The following is a 27,893-nucleotide window of genomic DNA, read 5'->3' as shown; positions in this document are numbered from 1 at the left end:
CGCATATATGGCTATATGCTCTACTACTCGGTGGTGCCGCCGCAACAATCATTCTAAACGAACCCAACCCCCTCCTCCTCTTCTTCGTCGTAGACTCATTCTAAAACTGCTCTTTCTATACAATCCCTATTTTATCATTCCATTCCTCACCCATCGTTTAATAATTATCGTTTAAGCTGCTTAGATACAATAAGTGTGTCCATTCGCGCGAGTTTGAGAAACAAAGAAGTGACCTATACTCAATTCCCCAGCGATTTTCTTTTCAAATCATAATAAATTCATTGATGTATCGTAATCAATCGAACAAACGAATCGAAACGCGCGTCGCGTATCAAACGTCTTTTAAGTTATTCGATGCGTGAAAGACACTTTGTATAATATCATTTTTGTTTTGTTTGTCACACATTTTAAGCGCCCGGCTCTCCTTGTTTTTTGTAATCTACTGTAGAGATGAATCTTTGAATTTTTCCCTATCGCCAAAGAGTAGTTTTATTCTGACACAAATATACTTTGATATTAAAAATCATCAGTACTGAGCTCGCACGCGCGAATCTGCATATTCGCGACTGCGTTGTTTCTTTTACCTAATTATCTATATACTCGTGTTGTGTGTTTTGTGAATATATACGTGAGAGAGCTGGTTGTTTGTTTTTATTTCATTTATTGTTTATCATTAATAATCGCGTTTCAATTGAATACATCTTACAAATTGTGTATAGCTTTTTCTTTTTTGAATAATCTTCTTACTTCACCACTTCATCGCGTGTTTATGGGCTGCCTTCGCCTGTACATAATGCACATAGAAACATACAATATGACGTATTTCTATAATATACAAATAAATGTAATATAATTATAATTAATAATATTTCGCCGACGTCGCACGCATGGCCGACGACGCTTGTCAGATTCGTGTATAAAAAAAGACGTAAAAAAAGGACTATAAAGATACAAAAGACGGGAATGAATTTGTTTCTTATACATTTTTTTTATGTATTTTTTTTTTCCTTTTTACTTGTATTTGTTAATCGCGGCTACGAGAATGAGAAGATGGCTTCGAGCCGTGTGTTTTCATGTGTGTGGTGTGTTATGCTTGGGTGTGTATGTGTTTACATTTATAATAATGAGTTAAGCGCCAATGCAATATAAACAACGAGCGTCGTCGATTTGACAATTAAAATCAACAACGCCGCCAGAGCGAGGATCGCTCGATTTCGCCTCTCGAGAGTGACACACACAAACTTCATCGTTGCCGAACAAAAGTGTTGCTTCTTCACTGATGCGTGCTCCGCGAGAAAAAGGATATTAGCTTTTGCCTTTTTCTCGTGGAAAGTCGGACGCGCGCTGTTGTTCGGCAAACGCGCGCAACTAAGAGAGATAAAATAAGAATTTCAAGCCGAGAACAGAGGCGAAATCGGGCGACCGGCGGCGTTGCAAAGGCGATGCAAAAGTCTCCTTCGGAAACGACCAAGTGACGTCAGACGATAAATTGGTTTCATCTTTCTCTTAAGAATTATTCTGCACGCTCTTCATTGTAATATACTCCGATTTCCGTCAAAAACCAATTCAAGCTGCATAATGGGCAATTACTATATAGATGCGAATTTTGATCCTTGACTCCACATAACGAGAGATCATTCAATCCTCTCTTCTTCCATTTCGTCCAGACGCCGTTCCATTTTCAGATTCGCGGGGCGTTTTGTAAATTTACAAAAGTTGGCGAGTTTGAGAATCGAACGGCGAAAGGAAAAATAAAAAAATACAAATTTTGATCGTGTTTCACTATGCCGGAAAAAGACCAACTTTCGCATTTCAGAAGCTTTACACGATTAATTAAAAACCTTTATATATTACAATGTTTAAACGCACATAACGTTTTAAACTCAGTCGTGAGCCGAGGGACTTCCTCGTCCCCTTAATCTACAATACAATAGCATATTAAATCTTTCCTTTGTCACTTTTTTTCCATAAAATTTCATAAACTCCTTTCTCTCAATCGAATGAAGTGCCACTCCTCCTTTTTTTACTTTAACTATAAACTAACGCCTGACAAAATCCTCCGATGCAATGTCGACTCTTTTATCTCCTTAATCATCACAGTCTAGCCCGCTAACTCTACTCAATCCTCAATTTTCCTAATAATAAAGCATATTTAGCGTGTCTACATTTTTTGTGTCGGTGTAAGTGTAGGTGTGTGTGTGTGTGTGCGTCAGTGAGCGGTGTGTAGGTGTACGAGTGTGCATAAATGCGTGTGTCGCTTCGTCGCAGCGTGCGCATCGTTTCCTTTCCAAACATGCCTTTCGCCTTTACGTATTTCGCACCTGCCTAATTATATTGAGTTAGAGCTAATGGACTAGCGAGGCTAATCTGCGACTTTTCCTTTTCCATTTTATACCTATTCGCAGCTGTTATTTCTTTTAGTTCGCTCAATTCGCGATTGACAAGATCGTGGTATCGACGAGAGAGATTTCACATTTTATACTTTTTAAACTACATTTTCCTTTGTCAATGTAAATCAGACGCACCGGAGGTTGAAACATCTTAAAAAGGGTGATTCGCTTTGTCTTTAAAAAAGTCTTTTTATTTTATTACAATTTTAGATTCGTTAATCGTTTTTTGTTCACAAGTTTCGTACAAAAAAACGTGGTCACGCGGTTCTTATTTGTGTATAAAAGATTCGTCGTCTGGTAACTTCGTTTTGCATAAAACCGGTACACTTTTTAATCTTTTAGCAAAATCGTCGTGCATACGCAGATAATTTAATGATAATAGTAATGTATTTTTTGAAAAAAATCTCTATGCCTCGCTCATACATTGCAAATTGCGAATTCCCATCATCCTCGTTTTGTCCACAACGACAGGCTATTGCATTCGATAATATTGCGTTATAGACACTATGGCTTACTAATGACTTAATAAAAAAAAAAGATCGAATCAAATCCGCCAGAGGGAGAGACCGGAAATTCATCGTCATATAACTTTTTATTATTATCTCCTCGCGACAAAAATACTGCTGCAAACGCGTGAGCTTGTGTCCGACTGTTATACAATACACATACATAATATATATATATACGTGACAATGTAAAAAATTGCAATGCATATAATTAAACAAATATAAGAGAAACATACAATAATACAAAATAAAAAAGAAACACAAAGTGAGAGAAAAAAGGGAAGAAAACGTCGTCTGCGCGTAGCGCTCCGTTTTCCTCCCCCTTCGATACAATAACTCTTTCATATTTCGTCGAAATATTAAAAAAAAAACACATGCATGTTTTTCCCTCCACGATCTTAAGATTAATTAGAGAGCATCAAGTATAAAAGAGTCCAACATACACTAATAATTTTCGCGCTCTCTCTCTCTCTCTTCTTTCTAACTATCTCTCGACATCCCTCATCTGTCTCATTTAAAATCTCTCTCTCTCCTCCGATACACAATATCATATCATATCTGTCGGCTGTCTTGTCTCGGTGTGTCGATTCGTCCCTAGATCTGCGCAGGGCTCTTATTTTCCCTCCTTGTCCTTCTCCTTGTTCTCGTCGACCTCCTTGTCCTTTTCCACGTCCTTCTCCTCCTTGTCGGCCTTCTCTTTGTCGCCTTCCTTCTCCTCCTTGGACTCCTTGGTCTCCTTCGCCTCCTCCTTGCCCTCCTTCTCCTCGGTCTTCTCGGGCTTGGGCAGGTGCGTGTTCATGTCGAGGGTCGAGCAGATCTCGTCCCAGTCGGAGAAGCAGCGCTCCTTCATTCTGGAGCAGTGGCCGACGAGGTTCGGGCAGTTCTCCTGCATGTAGTCGCGGAAGGCGAATGGGATCTCCTTGTCGATGTACAGGATCTGAGCCAGATTGGCGAACGCGACCACGTCGAGCTGGAAGAAGAGCAAAAATCAATACCGTTGCACTTGTACGAATCATAGAGGTATCGTATATTATGAAGCTTACCGTGGTGGGCTCGTCACCGAAGAAGAACGGCTTGTCGGCGAGCATGTCGCAGAGCACCTTGAGATCGGCGCAGCCGAACTGGAGCACCTCCTCGGGCGTGTGGACTCCCATGCCCTGAGCCTTGACCTTTCTCGTTCCCTGCAACCAATCCAACTATTTCTCACTACAAATGACCATACCGCGTCATTCTTGACTAGCCAACACAATATGGACGGCCGGCATGTTCTCGTTTATACCTGCGGACGCAGCTTACGCAACGCAACGAGCTCAGCATAATGTGGCTTGTCGTCGTCGTTGCATATAGTTGTGTCGCCTTTTTTGCATTTTTACTCTTTCTCTCTCTCTCTCTCTCTCTCTCACACACACACAGCACACAGTTTTGCTGCCGTCGTCTATACTAACTATCGTAATATACTTTCGCGCGTTAGAAACACAACACACTTATTGTGAAGGAGTGTATGTACTTGCATTTACATTGTTCGTTTGGTCAACATGCTAAGAACGTCGTACACACTTTAAGAGTGAAATACGTACCGGTGTTTGTCGTGTCGGTAGATGAATTTCAATGTTAGTTACAGTATGCAGTCTCTAACAGCTCATGCTATACAGCTACAATGCGCTGGCAAGCGCCTGTCCATTTTTCACTCTTATACGTTATACCGTCGTACATCCCCCTTAAGGAAGAACGTGCAAAAAACAACCCAAAACTATCTATAGAGAATATAACCACTACGTTTCTCATGTCACACAGACGGACAGGCTATGTCGACCCATTCTCTCTCGTCTCCATCTGTGCGTCCATCAGTAAATAACACACACAAGAAAGAAAAAGATGTATATCGTTACATATAAAAACACAAAAAAGAGGTATAAAAACGCAGAAAAACCAAACCAAGGGCTGGTGAGGGGCTATATAGGGGTGGGTTATACAGAGGAGTGCAGGTAAAATGGTGTGTACGAGTGTGAAAGGGTTTGCTGGTAGTGTGTTGGTCCAGTCTTCGATCCGGCGGCTCGATCCGACTCACCTTGCGTCCGAACGTGAACTTGAAGAAGAAGTTAAGGATTCCGTTGGGGATGCGAGTGCCGAGGGCGTGCTGGAGGTTGACCTTGTAACCCTTGAGCATCTGGTCGAGGTTCTTGGTGCGCCAGCAGTGGACTACCCAGATGAGGTGGTTCTCGATCATGGATATTGTCGCGTGGGCCACGGACTTCTGCTCGGTCGAGAGACAGGCGTCGATGTCCTTGCCGTACTTCTGGCCGAGCTCGCGCAGGATTATCGTGCTGTCGGCTATCTCCTCGCCGTTCAGCTCGACGAACGGCAGCTGGCCCTTCTTCGAGCGGAACTTCATCTTGTGGTCGACATTCTGTAAAACGAAGGAGAAATTTCGAAAAATTAGCATTACTCGTGTACAAGGATGGTAAGAGATCCGAGGAAAGCCCGGCGAATCACGTACGGGGCCCACGTGTTTTCCATGCCTGCCGCGCCCTTTTCGCCCTATGCGCCGTCGCCGCACGCTGAGAGCCCGAAATAAGCTTGAGAAAATAAAGCCCGAACATGTGTGCCGCCTCAGAGAGAAGGGGCACAAGCGTCATTGTACCTTGAGTTCCGATTTTTTCTACGTCTGCCGGCATCTGTTTTTCCCGGGGATTTTCCGGTCGGCTCTCTAATTGCCCTCGTCCCTAAGCGTATGCACGTGTGCGGTGTCTGATGCTTAACGGAAAAAAGATCGAGAGGGGGGGGGGGAGTGACTTTTAACTGCGAATATTCTCCCTGGCCCTTTGCGAGAGATAAAATGGATCAAAGCTACAATGGAAGAGCGAAGCGTGCGATGTAGGGTAAAAATACCGGGAAAAGTCGAAGGACGAGCGAGTAACTTATTATTAGTGTTTAACAAACTAGCGAGTAAATCCAAGCCCGAGCAACTTAACGCATCATCATATCGCCGAGCAGCGGCAGCAGCAGCAGCAGCTCGAATCAAAAACGTAATTCGCAAGGCACAAAGCGAGAGAGTACGTCAATAAAGAAAAGCACTAGAGTGGGGATAAACAAACAAAAAAAAAAAAAAAAAACGAGAGCGAACTCGTCCTCCTACTCCTCTCTCGTTCGCTTGCAAAGGGGGCGATGAACTCGCGGGAGCGCGCAGCTTCCGTCGCCTGGCAACACGCGCATCCCCCGCCCCGGCGCGACGGTAGTTCGCGCGCTCGCCGCGTTGCTTCTCTCGCACTCTGTATACGTGTATGCATGTATGTGTGTGTGTGTGTGTGTGTGTCGAGTGCGAAGGTATTGATCGGCGGGATGCTGCCGCCGCCGCCGCTGCTGCCGACGACGACGACGACGACGACGCTCTGCTGTAGGATTATTTCGCGAGGCTGTACTACGGGCTTTGTTTGACTTTTTGATTTTTCGGACGTGGATATAGTCGAAAATCGAAATTTTGGGAAGAGTTGAGTTTTTTTTTTTTGTCATATCGGTGAAAATTGAAATGTCGATTTATGGAAACGAACGACTGCAGCCGCGCCATATTATTCGAGAAGTTTTTAAACCATACAGGTATACAATGAGAGCTCGAGAGAAGAGAGAGAATTCGGTCGTTGCACCCGCGGCGCTGTGTATACGCGAGCGAGAGCTCGCTGAACTTATCGATCTGCTTTCGGCTTCATTTTTTACACGGAGATATTTTTTCGCGATGGGTTCTACAGTCGATAGTTATATTTCGAGGATTCGCAATAATTCAACGCTTGTACACGGCTATATTTATCTCCCTCGAGAGAGATAACAGCGCGTTGCATTCATTACACTCGTATCGAGCTTATTACGCGCTGTTTGCTCAATGAAATCACACTTCCTCCGGCCTCGCATCAAACACACAGACACTCGAAAAAAAAAAAAAAAAAAGAAACGGAGCAACAGCGTAATCTCCCCCCGTTTATTTTTCTTTCTCTCTCCCGCTCGCGTGTATTTGTTTCGCATCGAGAGGGAAAAGTCACAGAACACCCATTGTTAGACGAAACGGATTCCTCTCTCCCTCAGATATCGATTTCCGCCAAGGCCTTCGGAAAATCGAGGCGGCGCAGAGATAAGCGAGGTAAGAGGACACCGCCCTTTTCTCGAAATTTCTTCTATACATCGCTGATAGAGAGCAGAGGCTCGAAAACCACTGGATCCGGTTGAGTTTTCGATTCGTTCGGGAATGCGTGTATCCGCTGCCGAGCTTGAAATAGGTTTTATGCGCCGCGAGCTCATTATTGCTTTTACAGCCGAAATTAAATCTTCCCAAAACTGGAGCAGAAGAATAAGCCCGCCGAACAAGGCGCATCATTCATCGACGACGAGAGCTTTTCCGAAGAAAGAGCCGCCCTCATGTATATAATGCGTATTCGAGCGCATTCCCACATTCACGACGATAAGTCCGCGTCTTATCTCTCGTCGTACACCGAAAGGGGGGCCCTGATGCGCGCGCGTGTGTGTATACCCGACTCTGGAAATAGCTGGGACGTCGATGCTTTGGTTCATTGATCGGAACGTTTAATTGCGGTGAGAGCGTTTCTGGAACGATATCGAATATTTAAACGAGAAAATTCAATCGTTCTCGCTAATTCAGATGGAAATTCTGTAGGCGCATTGATAACATTGTGAGGGGCGATGAATAAGGGGGTAACGTACGACGATGACGAGTTCTATTGAGGTACGAGCAATTTGTTCATAAAAAAAAAAAAAAAACAAATTCTTGGAGAATCTTCATTTTGGCCCGAGAGCTCGAATCCAGGTCACCGCGGCGAAAAGCCCGGAGTCGAGCTTTTTTCGCGGCTCCGCAAGCTCGAGCTTTTATGCACACACAAACTCGAGCTTCAAGCTCCCCGCGGTTCATCGATCCTCGCGGCTATATATACACGTGCAACCGAGCTCTCTACTCCGGTATACACCGTGTGTGTATTTGCCGAAGCGTCTATCCGTATAGGTGTGTACGCGTCTGCGAGCGATGGAATAATTGAAATTCTGTAGCTAATATACGATACTCGCGCAAATATCGACGCTTGGGAGTGGCTGGATTTGGGAAACAAAGTTAGCGGAGATACGATATTTACGAGCGAAATCGATCGGACCAAAAAAAATCTCAAACGTTCCACTTCCAATGTCAGAGCCAGTCGCGGAGGAAGAGAAAGAAACGCGGCATCGAATATACACACAAGAAAACGAGAAACCGTCCGCTATATACACATCCCGCGGGACGTCGTGTGCAAGACACAGTGTATACAGAGCAATTTTCCGAGCCAGTTATTCCCTCGATCGGCGCAAACACATCTCTCCTCTCCTTCCTTTTTTTTGTTGCGCCGGAGAAACGGTACAGCCTCGGCGTCGTCTGCCCGAGATATAATTGACGAGAGGCGATATCTGCCTCTTCCGAGAATATTCTACGCTGCGACGAGAGGTCATCCGCTGATTCATTACTATATCGCGAGAAAATTCCTCTTCGTTGCCCAATTCTCTTCTCGAGATCCATATAGACAGTCGTGTCCGGTTTGAAGTTCGCGGCCGAGCTCAAGTGGGTGTGCTCGCAATGAAGGTGCATTAGAGAGACTCCACGGCGGCGGCGGATGTGTGCAATGCCAATTCCCAGCTCGTTTAGAGAGAGAGAGAGAGAGAGAGAGACGACTGCTCCGCACACAGAGGCTCGAACAATTTGCGCCGATTTGCATGATTTCTGGAGAACGAGGAGGCGGCAGCTCTATTCTTAGACTCGAGATGGTATCAATGGGATAACCGTTTCTCCGGCGATCTTTCAGTTTAGCTCAGAAAAGTCACGACTCTGTCAATCGTCGGCTCGAGGCGTATATAAACAGAGCTTTTTCCATAGCGGAAACACCGAGCAGTAACCCTGGTAGAAAATTAACGGTTGAAATTCGTTAAAAAGTTAAGTTTAATTGGCCAGTTTTATCAAATGTTAATGTAAAAAAAACAAATTAAAATATTATGCTAATATTTTAGTGATGCGTATCTATAATACCACATCAGTATTATTATTAAGTTAAAAATTGTTTTTCCCTGTTTTGGCATTAAAACGTATATATGTCTTATTACGAATATTTGGATTTTTACGATTGTAACGTATTTTCCTACAATTTTTGGATTGTAACAGTCATTTGACAAATTTCAAGCAAAAGTTTCGTTTTATCATAACTTAGCTAAGTGTCTTAAAACTTAGCTTATTAACCGTTAGCATTTCTAGCAGGGAAGTAGCATTGAATTTAGACGACTCACACGTTTTCTTCGTCCGACGCGACGAGAGAAAGGGGCTGAAGGGAGAGAAAGGAATGTCGGGCATGGGATAAGCCTCGGCGGCAGGGATAATGAGGCCCAATTGGAAGATTAATTAATCAAGCGCAATGAGCGCTCGTTGAATTGGGCATGATGCGTCGGTATGTCGTGGAGAGAGAACGAGAGAAAGGGGAATGTAAGAAGACTACGAGGCTCTCGTGTATACTACTGTGTATTATGTATGACCGTTAGATGATGGCTTTTTAATTTTCACGATTATTGACTCGTCAACGGCTTCATCGCGGCTGTCGGTGCCAATAAAAAAAGTGAGTAACTAATTAATAGGAGTAATACGCGATCATTACTAGAATCGATTGCTGAGTCACTTATACTCTGCGCGTAGAGAGAAAAGGAAAGAGAGATTCGTCACATACTCTCGCACAATAAAAACATAACTCCGAATGAATCACAAAAAGAACACTGGCGCTGATAAAGCCTCTTTCCCTGTTTACAGCGCCGCGGCGTTACTCAACGCGATTGTGAAGAAAAAATAAAGAAACGAACGATCCTCTCAATGAGATGCAGAACCACGTGCCCGGTTAGGAGAGAAAATCCGATCGCACTTGACTAATCGGTCTAGTCGACGAGAATAGTCAAGAAGAAAAAAGACACAAGTTCAAGCCGACGACGTGCGCGGGCCGTTTGATCTCTGCGGGCGTCGTCTCTCACGCGCACGCAGCCAACGCCCTTTATTTCTCTCCTGTTTCGCAGACCCCGAGAGATTGATGGTGTCGAGGATTTCCGGAGGATTTGTCGTCGACTGCTATTCGTGTTCGAGCTTACATCGATGATTCGAGATTAATAGAGCTTACACGCTGATTAAATTAGGCTTGTATTTTTTTTTTACACTCAAGGCGAATTCCTCAGAGGAGATGTAACTTTTCGAGGCTCTATTTCCGCGCGGCGATACAGGAGGTTGGCTAATCGAAGTGTACACGAGAGCGATAGACGCTGGACTACTTCGTTTCGAGGTTGCCGTATACTCGTTTCGCTACTTCTCGGCGCGTCGGAGTGAAAGACCTTATTGTATTTTGTATACGATGTTCGGAAAATGCGATCCATGTTCTCAGCTGAAGGTATATTCATACATGAATCTAGACATTCCTGAAATACCCGTGCAATACGTACGCCTATTTCGCAAGCTCATTGTCTGTATACGCGTGAGTGTGATTTCGAAACCGATAATCTCTCAAGGGATTTTTTGCGCGGCAGGTACTCTGTGTGATCCGCAGTTGCGACGACCTTCAAATATTCTATCTTACAGGCACTTTTTCTCTATATTCGAACTTTTGGGAAATTGAAGTAATCGAATAGAAAGTTTGCACAGTGTTTTTTTTCTTAAGCTAAATAATTAAGAAAAGGAGTCGAGATTGCGGATAAAGATAGCCCTGTCTCGCGGATCTCGAGCGAGCCTACTTTTAACGCAGATAATCGTCATGCTCGAGAGGAATAACCAATATTTGAATCTCTCTCCGACTCTGCCCGACTCTTTTCTGTGATTAATACATATTGTTTAAGATTATACTCTCTCGACCTAGTATGTACGAATCCGATCGCTCCACTTCTCCTCCGTAATAAAGTCAAGTGCTATATCCCCATTTAACTTTCAATCCGAGAAACTTATACATAAAATACAAATCCATTTGCGAAATTCTATTAAATATTCATGAAGGTATAAGTGTATAATTGAAGCTAAACGACAAGCCATCTCAGAACGACGAGTTAAACGTCATCGAAAAAAACATAGCGAATATCAGGTGCAACAACACCGAGCATGTAATACAACGCATAAACTCAGCATAGAGGAAAATGGGCCGCGAAATTAGCAGCGCCGGCTGACCGGAGAAAGTGTAACGCGCTGTTCTCACTCGATCTTATCGACCACATATACACAGACTTAAGTGCACATGTGCATAGCCGCACGTACGTACACGTGTTGTTAGACGCTGCGCTGTTGTATATGAAAGTCGAGTTATACACGCGCGGCTTAACGAACGCACACGAGAGAGTCGATATAATACACTCTCGCGTACACCTATGGACTTTTTTCGGACGTTTATCTGCGCGGACGCACCTCTCGCGATTCGAGGGCAGGATCGATTAAGGCTGCGCGATTTTCACCGAGAGAATCGTGTATCCGTTGCACAGCCGAGTTATAGATGCGGAGCGTTCTCTTTATTAAAAGTGTAAAGGAAGTCGAGCTTTTTTCGCAAAGTGATTCATCGCGCGCTGCTCTAGATCGGACTATAGGCTGTGATGTGTGTGTGTGTGTGTGTACCGAACGAAGCCGTAATGGAAATGATAAATTAATGGGATTTTTCGTGATTCACTCGCATCGACTTCAGCTGTGTAAAACAGAATCGCGTGAATCACCACAAGAATACACCGTCGCTTCTATTTTCAGCTAAGGCCTTATAAAACGCATACAGCGCGTCTCCGAAAATATTTGCTCACCAAACGCGACTTTCCCGGCGAGTTATTGCAAAAATCCGCGTCGATATAACTCATCAGCGTGTGTGTATGGAAGCGATAGGTTGTTTTCAATGAAGCCACGGCGATGCACCGAACGCCTGCGGACAGGAATGTCGAAATCGCGCCGCATCTCTTTCACTCTCTCGAGCCGGCCAGTTGCAGAAATATCCCGAGAGGTGTGCCGTTGAAAGTTCAAACTCGCGGATTCTTTACGCTCCGCACGTGTGTACACACATCGACTCGGATATCAGACACGACAGGCGGTGATTACTGTACTAATCCGTTAATTAACTCTTCGCCGAAATATACGCGAGGAATCGGAGCCCGGAATACGTTCCGAAAACGTGTAGGCACGAGCTTCGCCTTATAAGAAAACGACTCGACGTTTTATTATAATGCGAGGCGAACATTGCGCGAAACTCGCGGCTGCGCAACGTTAGTTAGCTACTTCTGCCGCTGCATCACACAGGGCAAGAAGAATTGCACAATGGGAAAATGTCGCGCCGCTTGCATCTGTCTTTCGGTCTCCCTCTCTGATATGCTATAAGTGTCGTCGTCGTCCCCCCCGCGCTTATGTGGTGATGTAAACCGGACGGCGACAATGACCGCGTAATTTCGCGTGGAGAAAGATTATTCCTATACAGTGTCTGTGTGTGTGTGTGCGAATTGGCCGAATTTAGAAGCTCGAATTAAATGGTATATTGCATAGAGAGAGAAAAGAAAAAGGTCCGTTAAATTTTAACGCTATAGGCGCGAGTTATCAACCCCTCAAGGCCCTGCATGTCTCTGGGCTATTAAACTCGCGCGCGAGTATAAGCGAAGAAGAGAATAGCACATGGCGTGCCGTGTCGCGGTTATCAAAAATTCATCGGCGACGTTGACCCGCTCTAAATATCGTCCCGCGAACCCGAGCCGACTATCGATCAGCTGTGTATGTAGGCGGCTGGCCATCGGCGAACCTAAGAAGCCGTGCACACATGGATTGTTTGCCGACGTCTGGCTCGAGAGCCTCGATTACGTTGGATTAGCTTCTTCATAGTGTAAAAACTTCGGAAGAAGAAGAAGAGCCGAGCTTTCCGATATGGGAATAATCGAGTTGAGTTATGTATCCGGGGAAGCTTCGATTTCGTTTTACTGCCGCTTGTTATCTTCGCTCCGTAATAAAACGAACGGGAGAGTGACCCTCGTAGTTCACGTGTCGCGAACACTCACCTGAAAACAGAAAAATAAAAAAAGGACGTTAGCTATAATAAAACAATCGTATAACGAATTCACCCCATAACCCGCAAAAAAAGCCCCCGAACAACGAAAAGCACGGCATTTACTACTAAAAACAGATCGAGTATACACGAACGAAGCGAAGCGAACAAGTAGGGGCGACGCGCGAGATATGCAGTTTCTACGCATCCGCAAGCCTATAGAAGGCAAGACCGGAGGCAACAACGTCGCGTGTGTGCGCCGCTTTATGAATACCAATGCTCTGCGTCGCGCAGCCTTCATAATAACGCCGCGCGGCGGCGACATCGCGGAATGCGCGTTTACGAAAGCATTAAGAGCGAGAGACGTTGTCGCGCCGTCGTTAATATACGCACCGCGAGCTGTATGGCAGACTCTCGCATGCACGTGAGTGAATATTGATCGAGAGCAAAATTTTAGAGATCGAGTTGAATTTCGCGCGCTTTTTTTCGCTAACATAATCGGTATGACTCGTCGCTCGTGGAAATTCAATTTGCACGCTTTATTGCCTCCCGGAAACCGAGTTATCCTCCAGCCTGATTAAGTGGAATTCAATCAAGCGATACACATAAACTTTAACGAATTCCCGCGAGGAATATTCAATCTACCGAAGCGCGCGCGACATACCACCCGAGGCCTGAATCACGAGAGAGACCGAAGGAAAAAAAGGAATAATTATCACACCGCAGCGATCGATTTTACAAGTTTTACACGAGGAACACGTGTCGCACGTACGGCCCATTGTTCTCTTCTTCTTCTTCTTCTTCTTCTTCTCCACCTCCGGAAAACGATTATATACCCATCGGGAATTATGAAAATCGTCGGGGCTCCCTACGTGACGAAACGCGCGCTTGTGTTAAAAAAAAAAAGAAGAAGTCGATCCGATTATAATTAAATCGCTCTCGGGAGAGAAATCGCCTGTATATTCAATCTATCACCCATATCATTTATTTTTCTCGCGTCCGTCTGATCTCTGGAAGCCGGAAAAAGTGAGATTCCGCGAGAGTTTCTAGGCTATACGAGCCCGAGATACTCATCTGCGCCGGCTTTATGAGAGCGTTAATTCGAGATTTATCGCCCGCGCGGCTGATGAAAGGGGGAATATTGTTTTAACGGTTATCAATGAATTTCTCTGATTATCACTACACACGCAGAGAAGTTCGCGTATGAATCACGTTAATCGGCCGAAAAAATTGAAGGAACAATACGACTCTCACTCGACGAACAATACTTTCTTTCGACTCATTCCGTGTGTATACTTACACACAGACAATAGAAAATCCTCGAGCTGAGCTCGATTGACGAGGCGACTCGTATATAATTAACGAAAAAGCCAGCCCCGACGAGAGATCTAATCAATTCTCGCGGCTTCCTCTCTCGTTATTAACGCCTTAATTAGAGGCGCGAAAACGATAAGCTTCAATTTCGCATTCGAGATTTACCGCCCTGCTCTCCTCTTCCTCCGCGCGATACGTATAATTGCACGTTTTTAACCCACATCTTTCGTTGCATTGCGCAGCTGCCGCAGTTGCAGACTTCGATATCACGCGCTGTGTTCTAAAAACCGTATGCTACAATATAACGTTTCGAACATATTGATTCGATAGTATAATTGATCGCTAATTAGCGGAAACGAATGATTAACGCTGTCGGAAAGTGATTTAGCGTCGGCGAACACGTGTGTAGGCTACGAGCGCGTAAAAAGGAGGCGAATATAAATATATCGATAGAAAGCGCGTGCGCGCATAGCTGCGCGCTTAATCTGCCGTTATATACGCACATTACGGCGGCACATATACACACAAGGCAGCTGTCCGTCTGTCGTCCGCGTTACGGACGTCTGTCTGTGTGTTGTGCGGCTGTATTGGAATTGAAGCAATGGAGAGAGATGGACTGTGGTGGAGTTTATTTGCGTGTTTGAACAAAGAGGGATAAGACAACTGGATATAAACGATCCGTGTCCGATTCTGATGTGTACCGGGTTGACGCTGCTTTTATCGCGAGATTTTTCGTTCGGATTGGTACATAGGGAAAAATTGAGAAAAGTGAACGGATATGCAGCGGCGACGCTTATATTTCGAAACGGGAGTCTGCGGTGAACCGAATTTCGAATTTTTGCCTATCGCTTACTTGTAGACACGCCGCAGCTTGTGGTGTATTGCAGACAGACTATCGTAAACTCTCGTAAAATCATCGGATTCTCCTTAATCAATATAGACAGTATAATTAATCTAAAAAACACGCTTTCTTGCCAAGTCGTCATATCCATCTGGAAAAATAAGCCGCATCGCGACGTTTCAAGCTAGAAACGATTACGGCACAGCGTCGTCCTCTCGAGTATACAGTTTTTCTCCACATAATATACACACCGCAGCCGCATTGAATTACCCGCGTTGGATTACTATCCTCGTATACACCGCCACTGCGGAGAGATAAGCCGCGGTATAATCGCACGTGTTTTCGCTCTTTTCGCCGTCGTCTTATTAATCGCCCGTCTACACTATACTCCGATTTTAAATATTCGACCGGCTTGTAAATCATTAACCGGTGCAGTGTATAAAAAAAAAACGAAGAGAAGAACAAGCGGCCGAAGGTCCCTCGCGAAGAATTCCATAAATAATCTCTCGCGTGCGCTCTCAAGGTGCAGCTTCGCTCGCGATCTTTACATCTCCCTTTATTTTATACCCCCTTATGTGTCTTTTTTTTTTGGTATCCACACAGCGTCGTCGCTCTCTCTTTCAGCCGCAATCGGCGCGAAGGTCGTCGCGAAAGGATCTCTTGAAAGGGAAGCGAGTATAGGTGCCGCCGCGCGTGTGAGGAGAGGGAAAAGACATTATCTCGCGGGTATATTCTTCTCGCGAGAGAGAGAGAGAGAGAGAGAGAGACGACACAATGCCGCAGCAGTTCCTCTTTTCTCTTTGTGCAGGATTGCTGCGCCGCGAGCTAGTGTCTTATCGCCGAGTTATCGGGGCTGATGCTCTCGGTTGTGGAAATTAAATTGAGAATATTTTTTTCGCGGATTCGCTGATCGATCGAGTACGACTCCAAGGCCTATCTACACTGTAATTTTTAACTACATGTTTTCCAGCAACAAAGTTACAGGCTTAATTCTCACGTTCGCCTCTCCGCGCACACACGACGGCTCACGCGATCGGAAAGAGATAAAAGAAAAAGAATAAAACGCGGACGCATGTCGGTCATGCACGAGCGAGCCCTATACACATCAGAGACTGTATCATTGTCGCGAATGCGTCATCCGCCCTATAGCGTTACGTCGTCGTAAAGCAGCCGTGGAAAAGGACACCGCTCGCGTATCGTCGTCACCACGTTCCCGATGCGTGATGTCTCTCGTGTAGGATAATAATAATTCGATTCAAAAAATTTTGCAAGTTCGCAACCGTACACTCCCGCGCGAGGTTATAAAGAAGAATTTCACGCGCACACACGTGTCCAACAGCTGTTTCGTGTGTACGAGAGTAGAGTGAAAAATTGACAGCTTTACGCTGTAGCTCGAGTCGCAGATGTTCCAAACGTGCGTATGCACTTTCGAAAGTTCCGAGAGAGAGAGAGAGAGAGAGAGAGAGAGAGAGAGAGAGAGAGAGAGAGAGAGAGAGAGAGAGAGAGCGATTCTTATCTTTCTTTTCGTTTTAATTTATAGCGGCTAAAAATAGTACACACCTCGAGTTTCCCTCTTTTTTATCGCCGCGTGTACTGGCCAAACAGATCGATTCGACTGGCGGTGTTATAGGTAAACAAACACATTTTTTCTCGGCGAATCAGCTAAACAAACGCGAGAAATTCGATCCTCAGCGCGCGAGCGAGGAATTCGCCCAGGTAAGTGTTACGGATACTTCCGGCGCTGTGCCGCCGTCGTTATAAGACTAGCTTAGGATTTAACGTTCCATTGAATTGTCATTCGCGATTCGCGCTTAATTCAACCGCGAGGCTGTATAACCGCGACCTGCTTAACGAGCTTTTATTATTGCGCTTGATTTTCGAGTAAAATGCATTTTTTTTCCTTCTTCCGCGCTGTGACGAAGAGTGAATTTTCCGGTCTAAATGTGGCTTTTTTTTTAAACCGCACATAGCCGATAAAGGAGAGAACAAAGCTTCTCCTCTCTCGGTTTTATTTTACGAGCTGCAGCCGCGCGAGAGGTTTTATTTTGTGTCGACTCTATTGTGCCACTCCGAAGAGTGCCAGCGGAGCTGCGTAAAAATGCGATCGTCGGGAGGAGAAACGGCTGCAAATTGAATAATTCGATTCTGTTTTTCTGTCTGTAGGTACTTACGAACACGCCTGTGCATATTGTTTACGGAATATTGACTCACCTGTAACAGAAAAAAAAAGAGACGATTCGGTTAGCGTTGAGTTATGTAGAGAATCCGCTCGAGAAAAAAAAATTGTAAAACAAGTTCTCGACACCCACACTGCACCGATTAAAATTGCGCAACCACGTATACACCCGTGGCAAACAATATTTTCGAAAGCGTGAAGAAAAATTATCGCGTCTGCTGCTGCAGTCAAAGATCATCGTTTTACTTATTTTTTCTTTTATCGTCGCCGCAACCGCAGATGGAAAAAGAAGGCGCGATAACTTTTTTCTCGTATATACGCGGCATTCCTCGCGTGTCAACGAGGCGTGCGAGCTTATATCCGAGACTCGCATTTTTTCTCGGCTGCTGCAGCCCTCGCTTCAATCATCCGAGCTATTGAATCGTATACGCGCTGCGCAGTGACTTTTATAGGGTACCATTGCGGTCGTGTGCTGTGTTATCGAGGAAGCGATACGCCTTTCTGAAAAAGCTGAGGACCCAAAGTGCTATTTTATTGTAATAATATTGCGCAACGCGTTGTTTACCCCGCAGAAGCTATAGAGGTATTCCAAAAAGCGTAACACGACTGCTTGGACGTGTCCTGAATGAAATGCTTCCGAGAAACGTTTCTGAAAAATCTCGTAAATCGATTAATCTTGCTATAGCCTGGACGATAAGCTCGAAAAGATCGCATATGGGACCCATAGAGAATCTAGAGAAAATAAGAGAAGACAGACGCGACGTTGATCCGTTCGCTCCGTCGTATATATTAAAAATCGTGTATACGGCTCCCGAGAGCAAACAAGGATAAAAAAAAACGCTCCGCGGCTGAGAGACTCGACGCGCAGCAAAAAAGGCGCGCCGAATCGCGAGGCTTAGGGGATCTTCGCAACGTTATGGTATTTCATACGAATATAGTATTTATAATTAGCTCAGAATACCACGTATTTTCTATTCAGCTGTATAAATATAAAAAGTCGATAATACAGGAACAGCGTGGTCAGTGTCTGCCGAGAGACTCTCCAGTGCCCATAGCACTCGAGATGTTCGATCCAACAGTAAATCTAATCGAAATCATCGATAACAAAGAGTTAATACACTCCGAATATAACTGTGAAGCCTACAGCTGCGTTTATAAAGAGGAAGAAGAGCTGCTGCTGCTGCGAAGAAGAAGATTACTCGAGAGACGCAAACAGCGGGATAGAGAGCGAAGAAGAAAGAAGGAACGATCCAGTTGAAAATTCTCCACGCTTGCGAACGGTGACGCAGTGTATATAGTAGCTGCTGCTGCACAGGGCAAACAGAGCAACAGGACGAAGAAGAAACGACGGAGGAAGAGGAAAAAGAGAAGAAGAGGGACGATGCAGAAGGCGAACATCGTTGTTGCCCTTCCCTTCTCTCTCTCTCTCTCTCTCTCTCTCTCTCTCTCTCTCTCTCTCTCTCTCTATATATATATATATATATATATATATATATATAGGATGAAGCGCTGCTGCATAGAGAGAAAGGATCTTTGATTCTCCGGATCGATTTTTAAAGCGTGTCGCTGGTTAATCTAACGAGGATGAATCGCTGCGCGCTTTGCTCTCTGTGTCTGTACGATAATGGCCAGACTAGGCTATTTACGTACGCGTACGATCGAGACAAAAGGAGAACCGGATTCCCTTTCATCTTTCATTCGCTTATACGCCCGTACGTTATACATCTGCGCCGAATGGAAGCAAGTGTATACTCGTTTCTTCTTCTCGCATCGAAATTGATCGCGGTTGAAGCTTCTATTAAATCGATTAAAACTTCCCTCGCATTAATCATCGAAATTTCGAGCTTTGAGAGCAAAAAACTCGCGGTGAAATTCGAAGCTGAATAGGCGTATATTTATACAGGAAGTCCGCAAAAGCCTCGGCGCTTTCTAACGAAGGAGAGGCTCTCTCTCTCTCTCGTTTGCGCGTGCGACGTCGCTGACACGCTGCGGCACTTCGGAACGGAATTCAATGGGGGGCACGTCACGGGCGACGAAATTCGCGCGCCAATTACCCGCCCGTCTTTGTCTTTTACGGCGTTGTGTTGTGTGTACACTCTTGACAAAATAGCCGCACGCGGCGCTTATCTCGTGCTTCTCTAGCGCGCGACCTATTTTGTTAATAAACCGTCGCTAATTTTGATTAATTACGCTATACACTGTGCCTCTCTAATTGGACTCTATTTTCGGAATATCAATTCGCTATTTTCGTCGCGCTGGGAAATTTCAAGTACTCGGAATGTCTCTCTACGGGATGTTTACACGTATGCCCCTTTTGCAATCGTGCTTTTGAAGTTTCAGCAGCTGCTCGCGCTCAGTTTTCTACGCCGCTTTTATTAATATTCCAAAAATGTACTCGATCAAGTAAAACGCGATGACAAAGAATGTGTCTCGTGTTTGCTTAGCTCGCGCGCAGGTGTGATTCAGTTTTTTTCTGCCAATCGATGATTCACTGCTGTTTACAAACGTTGGAAGCCGTTAGGCTGTGATGAAACCGAGAGATTCCAGAAGTTCATCGCGAAAATTAAGAACCGATTAAGAGATTGATAAGTTATCACAGATTTATGGTGGTATAAAGTAAGTGATTTCTACAATTGGAATGTAGAGTTCGTCGTTTAGATTATGCCAGACACGTGCTATACTGCACCGACCATTTAAATTTGTAATCGAGCACTTAATAGTAACATTCCACGATATGCAATATAATTTGCAATCTGCATAATTCCCCCTTTTTTCTCTCTCTCTCTCTCTCGCTATTCCAATACAACATTGCGCACATACCGGTATGCAATGTAGACGCGCTCCGATTTCGTTTGCGCCGTTGGTTTGATTGTCGGCCGAGTTATTATTTTTTACAGGTCTGCAATAACTTAATTCGACGGAAAAATTTTCCGCCTTGAGCAGCTCTCTTGCGAGGATTTGCATAATTGTACGTAGGCTGGTTGTGGAGCTTCTGAAGAGTTATCAGACTGCGACATAATGCAAATATCGCTTTATACACGATGTCGTGGCGATATCGTCGATTTATCGAAATTTTATCGAGAGCGGACTAACAGCCTTGTAATTCCAGGCGTTAACGATGATAAATAATCCCACGATGAGGCGTCGGGGGACATAATGCGAGGATAACAAGACAGGAGAGATCGAATCGAATAAATAACGTTGAATGGGATACGACGCCGCCCTTATATGCGGGTGCCACTGTTTTTTTTTTCTCTTCCCTGCTACAGCTGCGTAAACGACGAGGACGGGGGAGTATACATCGGATTCGGAATTATGTGCCCAGTCACGCGGCGGCGGAGAAAATTCAGTGGGCGTACTCGATCATCGTCGTCGTCGCATAAATTAATATCAACGTGTGCCGAGATGGAAATTTTCAAAAGCTTCATTAGCCGCGAGCGTCGTGCCCCTCGTTTGAAAATCCCGAAGAATACACCGCATCGCATCCGAGAAAAACATTCAGTAAAGCAAATAAACATCGGGGCGTCGAGCGCAATTCCCATGACTAACCATTCATAAGCATCGGCCCATCCCTCTTCCCATCGTCGATCATTATCGCGCGGGCCGTGTTCGTTCCGCATCGTGTTCTCGAAAAAGCTCACTTTTAGCGAACAATGCCGAATGATTTTTATAGACGAGCGCGTTATGTTATCAAATAAATAGTAGCCGAGAGAGCATAAGTGCACGTGCACCGTGTGTCGCTTAAGAGAGAACGGACGAGAGTGAGCAGGCGAGAGGGGGGGGGGGGGGGAGAAAAAGACAGAAGCGGAAATTCATCGAGATTGCCGGTAATTTTGCTTGTTTGGCGAAACAAACGGATGGCAGGCTCTCTAACGCGAGCGCGTTTATTTGTCTGTGTGAGCGAATACGACGGTATAGTTCGCATGCACTCTGCGCCGATGAATGATATTCTACGCCGCGGAGAATATCGTGTGTGTTTTAAAAAAGCGGAAGTCCAGCTTTCAAGGTGACCCGTCAAGGTTTACTACGATTCGAAACTTTATTTATTTATTTTTTTTTTTAACAAAAATCCAACTCACGTATAAATATACTTTCTTCGTGAAATCAAGCAATGCGTTATCCCGAGCGAGAATTGTTTTGCAGCAACATAAAAAAAAACGCGGCGCATCGCGAAGAAGAAAAATACACAGCGTATCTCGTTCAGCTGCTCCGCTTGCCGGCAATTAAGATAAACGAACTTGTTATTGAAGGCGAAAGAGAGCGAGTCGAGATTCAGGGCGACGAGTATGCGCCGTTTATTATTAGCGAACGCGCGCAGATATCCGCGGAATTTCATGGGGCTCGATTGCGCGAATGATGCTTATCGATGAGCCTAATAGACGGTAATAACAACAAACCGATGTTTTGCGATTTTCGTTGTTGTTATTGATAAAAAAGCGCTATCGCCGATTCTTCGTATTTGCACTGCACTCTCGGGGCCTTAGGTTCGGCACTGCCAATACTCCACTCCTATAATTGACTTCCGCTGCGGCGCTCTCTCGACGTTTAAGCTTTTTTTAAAGAGTCATCCATGCAAGCGCAGGACTAATAGCATATTTTTGCGACTCAAATATATGCCGAGCGACGTTTGCGCAACGTTTTTAAAATATTTAAACGCTATACATACCCATTACGCACGCGTACAGTACATTAGGCTCTGTATGGAGATATAAAATCAGCGAAATCCCTGTCGTAGTTGCGCAAGGCATTAAAAAGCTATTAAGAGCACTAAATATCATACTATATAGGCAAACCGCACGACCGTTGCAGTTTCGCGGAACACGCAACCTAACAGTACTCACAGTTTGTAACAACGCATCGCGTTCGAATTCCACTGCGGGCAGATAACGATTCGCTATCGAACAAGGTCAGCGTCATCCTGTGCGAATGAACCACGCCTGATGTTATACAGCCGTCATTACCGCTGACGCGAGTCGTTCTTCCGGTATGCGAAACGCGAGAGGTGGAAGGAAAGCAGAGTGTGTGTATATACACACACACACACACGTAAGAGCAGCGGTGGCTGCCAGAGAGACTAACGAGGTGTAGGCCTAACCCGGAGCAGCAGCGGCGGCTCTCGCGTTTCACCTTCGCCGTCGCGATTGTTTACATTCTGCAGTCACCGCCGCCGCTCGTTTTTGCCCGCAGCGGATTCTTTCTAACGGCGTGTGTGCGGGAAATCCGTCGCTGCAGGTATATAGGGACTGAAAATTCCGTAGCGCGAAAGGAAGCAATAAAAGGGGGAGCCCTCTGGCCTGGAATCGGATAGGGGGCGACGAACGGACCGCAGATTCCGCGGTCGTAGGTATTTACTTAGCCCATAGGGCTGGAATACCATATAGTCGACAAAGGAATCTCGTGCACTTCCGGAATAGGTCTGTAAGTCTCGCTCTAATTCGCCGCTCGTTCTGCGGAATTTTCTCTCGGCGACGAGTTCGGGAAATATCGATACGTGTCGGCGAGTTTTTGGACAAATTCACTTAGCCAGGAAGAAGAGGCCAAGAATCGACTTTCTCGCCGGGCTGTACAATAAACTCGGCTCACCCCTCAGGGTGAGAGCAGGTATACACACCCGGTATGCGTGTGTGTGTGTAATCCGAGATATCCTCGAGAGAGCATTCTTTCTCTCCAGGGCTCTCGCCTCTTGCGCGCTATATTGTACCCTTCGACTTTTTCCATTAATCGCATCGACGTAACGAACAGCGTAAAAATCAGCCTCGCAGAGTCCGAACGTATTATAATTATACAGACGGATACTGTATACACAAATCCCGTCAAAGGCTCGCGAGCGTAAAGGGGCAGCCTCTCGGCACTGCACACAATCCCTTCGATCGTCTCTCTCTCTCTCTCTCTCTCTCTCTCTCTCTCTCTCTCTCTCTCTCTCTCTCTCTCTCTCTCTCTCTCTCTCTCTCTCTCTCTCTCTCTCTCTCTCTCTCTCTCTCTCTCTCTCTCTCTCTCTCTCTCTTCAAACCACAGGCAGCACTCGAGTCACAGCAGCGGCGGCGATATTCACACCCTCTCGTGCGATTCCAGATTCGAACTCCCCCCTGAGGCGGCAGGTCGGCGACGACGACGTCATTCTCTCGCCCCTATAGATCCGCAGGGGCTCTCTCTCTCCTCACACACATACACATGCACGACTGGCTCTGGCTTGTTAGATGGACGATACGTGTATACGCACACACGGCGTGTGTCGGAGCCCTTAGCGCGACGATAATTATTTCTTTTTCCGTAGAACCCGACGGACTTCTCGGAAAGCCGGCAGCCGTGTTATTATTTCTCCTGCTTTCACTGTTTTGCGCGTTTTTCATTTGGATTAATCGAAGCTTACACGTCTCTTCGAAAATTCACGCGTCACCGTATGTACACTTTAGCGCTTTTTACCCGCATGAGGGACGTTTTAAAAAAGAATGCGATTACCATCCATTTGCATGCTTCACGCAACGGCTGCTTTGTGTGTTATTATATATTTGTTGAAGCTCATAGTTGCCACGCCCGACACACAAGCGCGTTATTAATATTGATCGGCTCAGATTGTTCGATAATATTGTGTTACAGTTTATAAGCGCAAACATTTATGCCGTATACCGTGAATAATACGGCCGACATAAACATTCGCACTTTCAATTGTATAAATACATCGTTAATATAGCATGTAGTTTCGAGGTATAGTGGATCCGAAGAGAAAATAATTCCGAGCGCTAATAATCAATGATTAACATTTTGCATAAAATTGTGAAAGTGCGCGTGCGCGCACATATACATCCGCGATAGAGCCTGAGCAGAGCTTTATTACTCTTTACGGGATTGAAACAAGCCCCTTTTCCTTTTTAACGGCCTCGTTTAATCACGCATTAAACTTCGGGGCAGCAAAAAAGAGAGACAGGTATGAAAAAATATTAGCTGTAATGGACGAGAGACTGTATTAAAAATTAACGCGCGGTTGGCTCTGAATTAAACTTGAATAATACATTGATCCAAAACGTCATTTCGCCAACTCTGGCAAAGCCGTAACAATAAGCGTTCTCTCTAAACTAGGTGAAAAGACAGGCGAGCAGCAGACGTATCTCGCGCGTTCGAGTCAGCAGTGCTATGCGACCGAATCGGATATCGGAAAAGCGATTTCCGGAAAGCTCCAGCGGCTGAATCTCTCGCGAAAAGCGGGGCCGGCCAATAACCGGGTAACGACCGGCTCGAAATCCTCCACCCCTACACTGTACTTATTCGCGCTGATGCCGCTGCCGAGATACGCGTCGTCGTCGTTCTAACCTAAGGGCCTTCGATTGACCCCCTTTATATAGGTACAACGCTGCTGCTGATGCTTCTTTTTTAGCGCGAAATTCAAAAGTCGATCGCGCGCGTAGTTAACGTACTGCAAAAAATGGAAGTTAACGAGTCTGCGAAGCAAAGTTACGGAGCAGTGTAATCAAGGTGGATTCGCTACGAGTTGTAAAATCGAGCAACTGGGACGACCCAAATAGGCTACTGATTTTACACGCGAATTTCGGGGGAAAATTAACTTCGACGCGAAACGAAGAGTTCAAGTTTTACGTAGAGGTAATACCATTGGAGAATCGATTTTCGATACTTCTAACAAGCCGATAAACATTGACAATGACACGCGCGACACGTCGGGCTTTCGAATTACTCGTACAGCCCGTCCAATAACGAAAGTGTAATCGAAAAAGCGAACGAAAAAAATCTCCAGCTCTCGGAAAAGAAGACTACTCTGTGTGTATACTATAATACGCGGAGAGGCGACGGTATGGTGGTGGGCGCGCGCGGGGAGGAAGCCTTGACGAGAAAGAGAAGAGAGGCGATCGATAATCCAGCGGCGAATATTCGCCGGCTACTCCCTCAATTCTCTCTCTGTGTGTATGTGCCTCCAGTGTACATACTTATATTCGACACTACACCGCTGTAGTTCCGTGTCTAGCATCGTTTTCATCAATAACAAAATTACCCTAAACAGACGCCATAATTAAAAGGCGGAAGCGAGAAAAAATCCGATTCTTCAAAGTATCCGTGTGTAAGCTCGCTATAAAGAGACGACGATTCCGCGCGCGTGCAATAAAGAACGACGGCAGTATAGTCCCTTTTTCCCGATCGACCTTCTCTCTACCGCCGCCGCCGCCGCCGCCGCCGCTGTGTACAGCGTGTGCGAGTGTCTGCGAGGCTCCCTTCGCCGGGCGGACACGCACACGGGCGTTTTTTGTCGAGCGCGTCCTGCGCGCGCAGAGAGAGAGAGAGAGAGAGCCTGCGATGCTTCTTTTGGCCGGGGCTGTACGAGGCAGTGGGTACAGTCCGGGAGGAAAGTTTCCGAGCCGAGACGAATTTTCGCTGGATTTTTAAGCGGCTCCTCCGTAGACGCCCCACTAGGTGGCGCGTGATTTTTTTTTTTGGTATAGCCCTCTCTGGGTGGTATCCGCGCTGATCTCTCGCTCGGGGAGATAAGTGGGTAAAAGTCTCAATTAAACGGCAATTAAACGCGTGCCCGAACCTCTTGTCGCGCTTCTGACGAGACAACGGTCCGATGCTACGAAATGAATGGCTCGTATACCCTCGGAAATGAGTGATTTAGGTAGAAAGGAAAGATGTGTGTTTTTCCCCCTCTGAGAGAGGGGAGGGACACCGGCTGAGAGGTATTAATAAACGTAGATTTTCTCTCTCTCTCTCTCTCTCTCTCCTCGACTGTGCAGTCGGGGGACGAGCATAAGGAAAAGGAATACTCCCGAGGAGCGATAGAATGTATAAATAGAAGGGGGAAACATTTTTTCACTCCTTTTTCCAGATAAAACAAGAGGGATCAAGAGTGCGCTACGAAATGAAAGAGGGAATATTTATCGCGTGAGAAAATGTACAGCGCTCTTCTTTTTTTCCTCGACTGAGCTCTCCTTCGAATTGTACTCGCTTCGAGAAATCGACAGCCTCGTTAACGCTAAACCGGCGTCAACAACGTCGCGCGGCGAGTCGTCGATTCGAACTTGCTTTGTTTTTCGTGTCATTGGTGGAAAAGGTCGGGAATGATAACGAGTATATAGGAAACGGAGGAGGGATTATTCTCTCCCGAAAATCAGCGCTGCGTTCATTACATTTGTTTTCGTGTCTCAATACACATAACACACACGGAGAGAGAATGTTTACCCTGAGCCGGGCTTTAATCTTTTCATCACAGAGCCTCACGGGCCGAGAAGAGAAAACATCCGAGTCTCCGGGTTAAATTTTAATACACAGGGTAAACACGCCCGAGTGTGTCTGAAGTCGAGAACACACGGAAAGCCCGCGGTAGAGGGAACTAAACCACAACAAACACACACTCGGCTGTTCTCGCGCTTTCTCGAGGTATATACGTGGAAAAAAGAAGGAATAACATTTCTCGTTTAAATGTCCCGCCAGGTGTGTGTGCGACACCTCCCGCAGGATGATAACCCACCGCCCTCGCGCCATTTTCTCCGCGGCTCCGAAATACACGCTGCCCCGCGCGCGCGAGCGTATCGAACGAATCCTCGCTTCTCGGAACGAGAGAGAGAGAGCCGTGTGTGTGCAACGTATAATTCCCTTCACGCGAAAGGCACATTTCGCGGAATCGATCAAACCCATACAGCGGCGCTTCGGTTTTTCACGAACTCGGCGTCGCCCGGACAAAAGAGCGCACTTTTCTATCCGGGGGTGAGGCCGCGGATAAATTCGAGTTTCGAGTCCGAAATTCGCTGCTTTTCAGAGGGAGCGAGAGGAACAAGGGCGTGTGCCGATTTCACATACACACACACGCACACAGCATGCACAAGATGGACCCGAATCCGAGAAATCGCGAGATCTCTCGCACATCCGGTCGATAAAACAGTCGCGGCGGCGGCGCGCACCCCCTCGAAGAGAGAGAGAGAGAGAGAGAGAGAGAGAGAGAGAGAGAAGAAAGAAAGAAAGAAAGGATATGAGCTGCGGAACGAACCTCGTATTGGATGCCGTTGAGCCTGAGCCAGGTCTCGACCTTGAGGCAGTAGGACGAGAGGCTGGGCAGCAGGGGCGTCCTGGGAAACTGGTAGAGATAGACGATGTCCTTCTCGAAGTTGGGCTTGTGCACGCTGGGGGCTTTGGCCGGCGCGGCGGCGGTGGCGGCGGCGTTGGCCGCGGCCGCGTTCGAGGCGTCGCCGGCAGCGCCGGTCTGGGCCGCGTCCGTCGCCGCAGCCTTATCACCGTCCTCGGGCTGCTTCTTCTCGGCCTCCTCCTTCTTCTCGTTGGCCGACTCCTTGGATGCCTCGTCCTGCTTGTTGTCCGGCGGCGTCTCGTCCTTCAGCGCGTCCTTCATCTCCTTCACGTCCTTGATGTCCTTCGTCTCGGCCGCCGGCCCGTTCTTCTCCGTCTCCGTAGCCATCGTCATATTTTCCCGCGACTCTTGCTTTTCTACTCTCTGTTCAAAACTCGAGGGGGGGAGGGGGGCAACTCCTCTTGCGAGCAAATCAAGCACTCTACTTATATACGTTGGGGGAACGAAAGGAGCGGAGCGAAGCAGTCGGAGCTGGAAAGAGAGAGAGACTGAGACGTATAATCGTTCGAATCGAAATTCCAGACGACACTGACTGGAGCGGAGCGCGTGCG

The 27,893-nt window shown here is 46.2% G+C and overlaps 1 protein-coding gene and 1 long non-coding RNA gene across 3 annotated transcripts; both read right to left on the bottom strand.

Annotated features, from left to right (window-relative positions):
* Nucleotides 1-644: 644 nt before the first annotated feature.
* On the bottom strand, nt 645-27,893 carry LOC100123191 (failed axon connections). Of its 2 annotated transcripts, none has more exons than XM_008211924.3 (4): nt 27,247-27,893; nt 4,965-5,303; nt 3,940-4,092; nt 645-3,866 (listed from the first exon to the last, which is right to left on the bottom strand). In XM_008211924.3, the coding sequence occupies exons 1-4, from the start codon at nt 27,673-27,675 to the stop codon at nt 3,510-3,512; spliced, it is 1,278 nt and encodes a 425-aa protein (XP_008210146.1). In that variant the 5' UTR covers nt 27,676-27,893; the 3' UTR covers nt 645-3,509. The 2 variants fall into 2 exon arrangements, with proteins under 2 accessions (XP_008210146.1, XP_001606801.2); XM_001606751.5 differs by having other exon boundaries at nt 3,940-4,077.
* Nucleotides 8,916-18,574, bottom strand: LOC116417426. Its single transcript, XR_004227686.1, has 2 exons — nt 17,254-18,574; nt 8,916-12,940 (listed from the first exon to the last, which is right to left on the bottom strand). It is a non-coding gene; the product is annotated as an uncharacterized LOC116417426 (long non-coding RNA).

The sequence above is a fragment of the Nasonia vitripennis genome, chromosome 4 (genome assembly GCF_009193385.2).
Source record: "Nasonia vitripennis strain AsymCx chromosome 4, Nvit_psr_1.1, whole genome shotgun sequence".
Classification (NCBI taxonomy): Eukaryota; Metazoa; Arthropoda; class Insecta; order Hymenoptera; family Pteromalidae; genus Nasonia; species Nasonia vitripennis.
Note: the sequence above shows the minus strand (reverse complement) of the source record. Positions and strands in the feature narration are given on the sequence as shown.

Bases quoted from the DNA above. Each gene is read 5' to 3' on its own strand.
- LOC100123191 (XM_008211924.3), bottom strand. From the start codon at position 27,675: ATGACGATGGCTACGGAGACGGAGAAGAACGGGCCGGCGGCCGAGACG. The intron at 5,304-27,246 runs GTTCGTTCCGCA...TTCGTTTTACAG, and splicing joins TCAACGGCATCCAATACGAG to AATGTCGACCACAAGATGAA. The intron at 3,867-3,939 runs GTAAGCTTCATA...CTCTTCTTCCAG, and splicing joins TCGGTGACGAGCCCACCACG to CTCGACGTGGTCGCGTTCGC.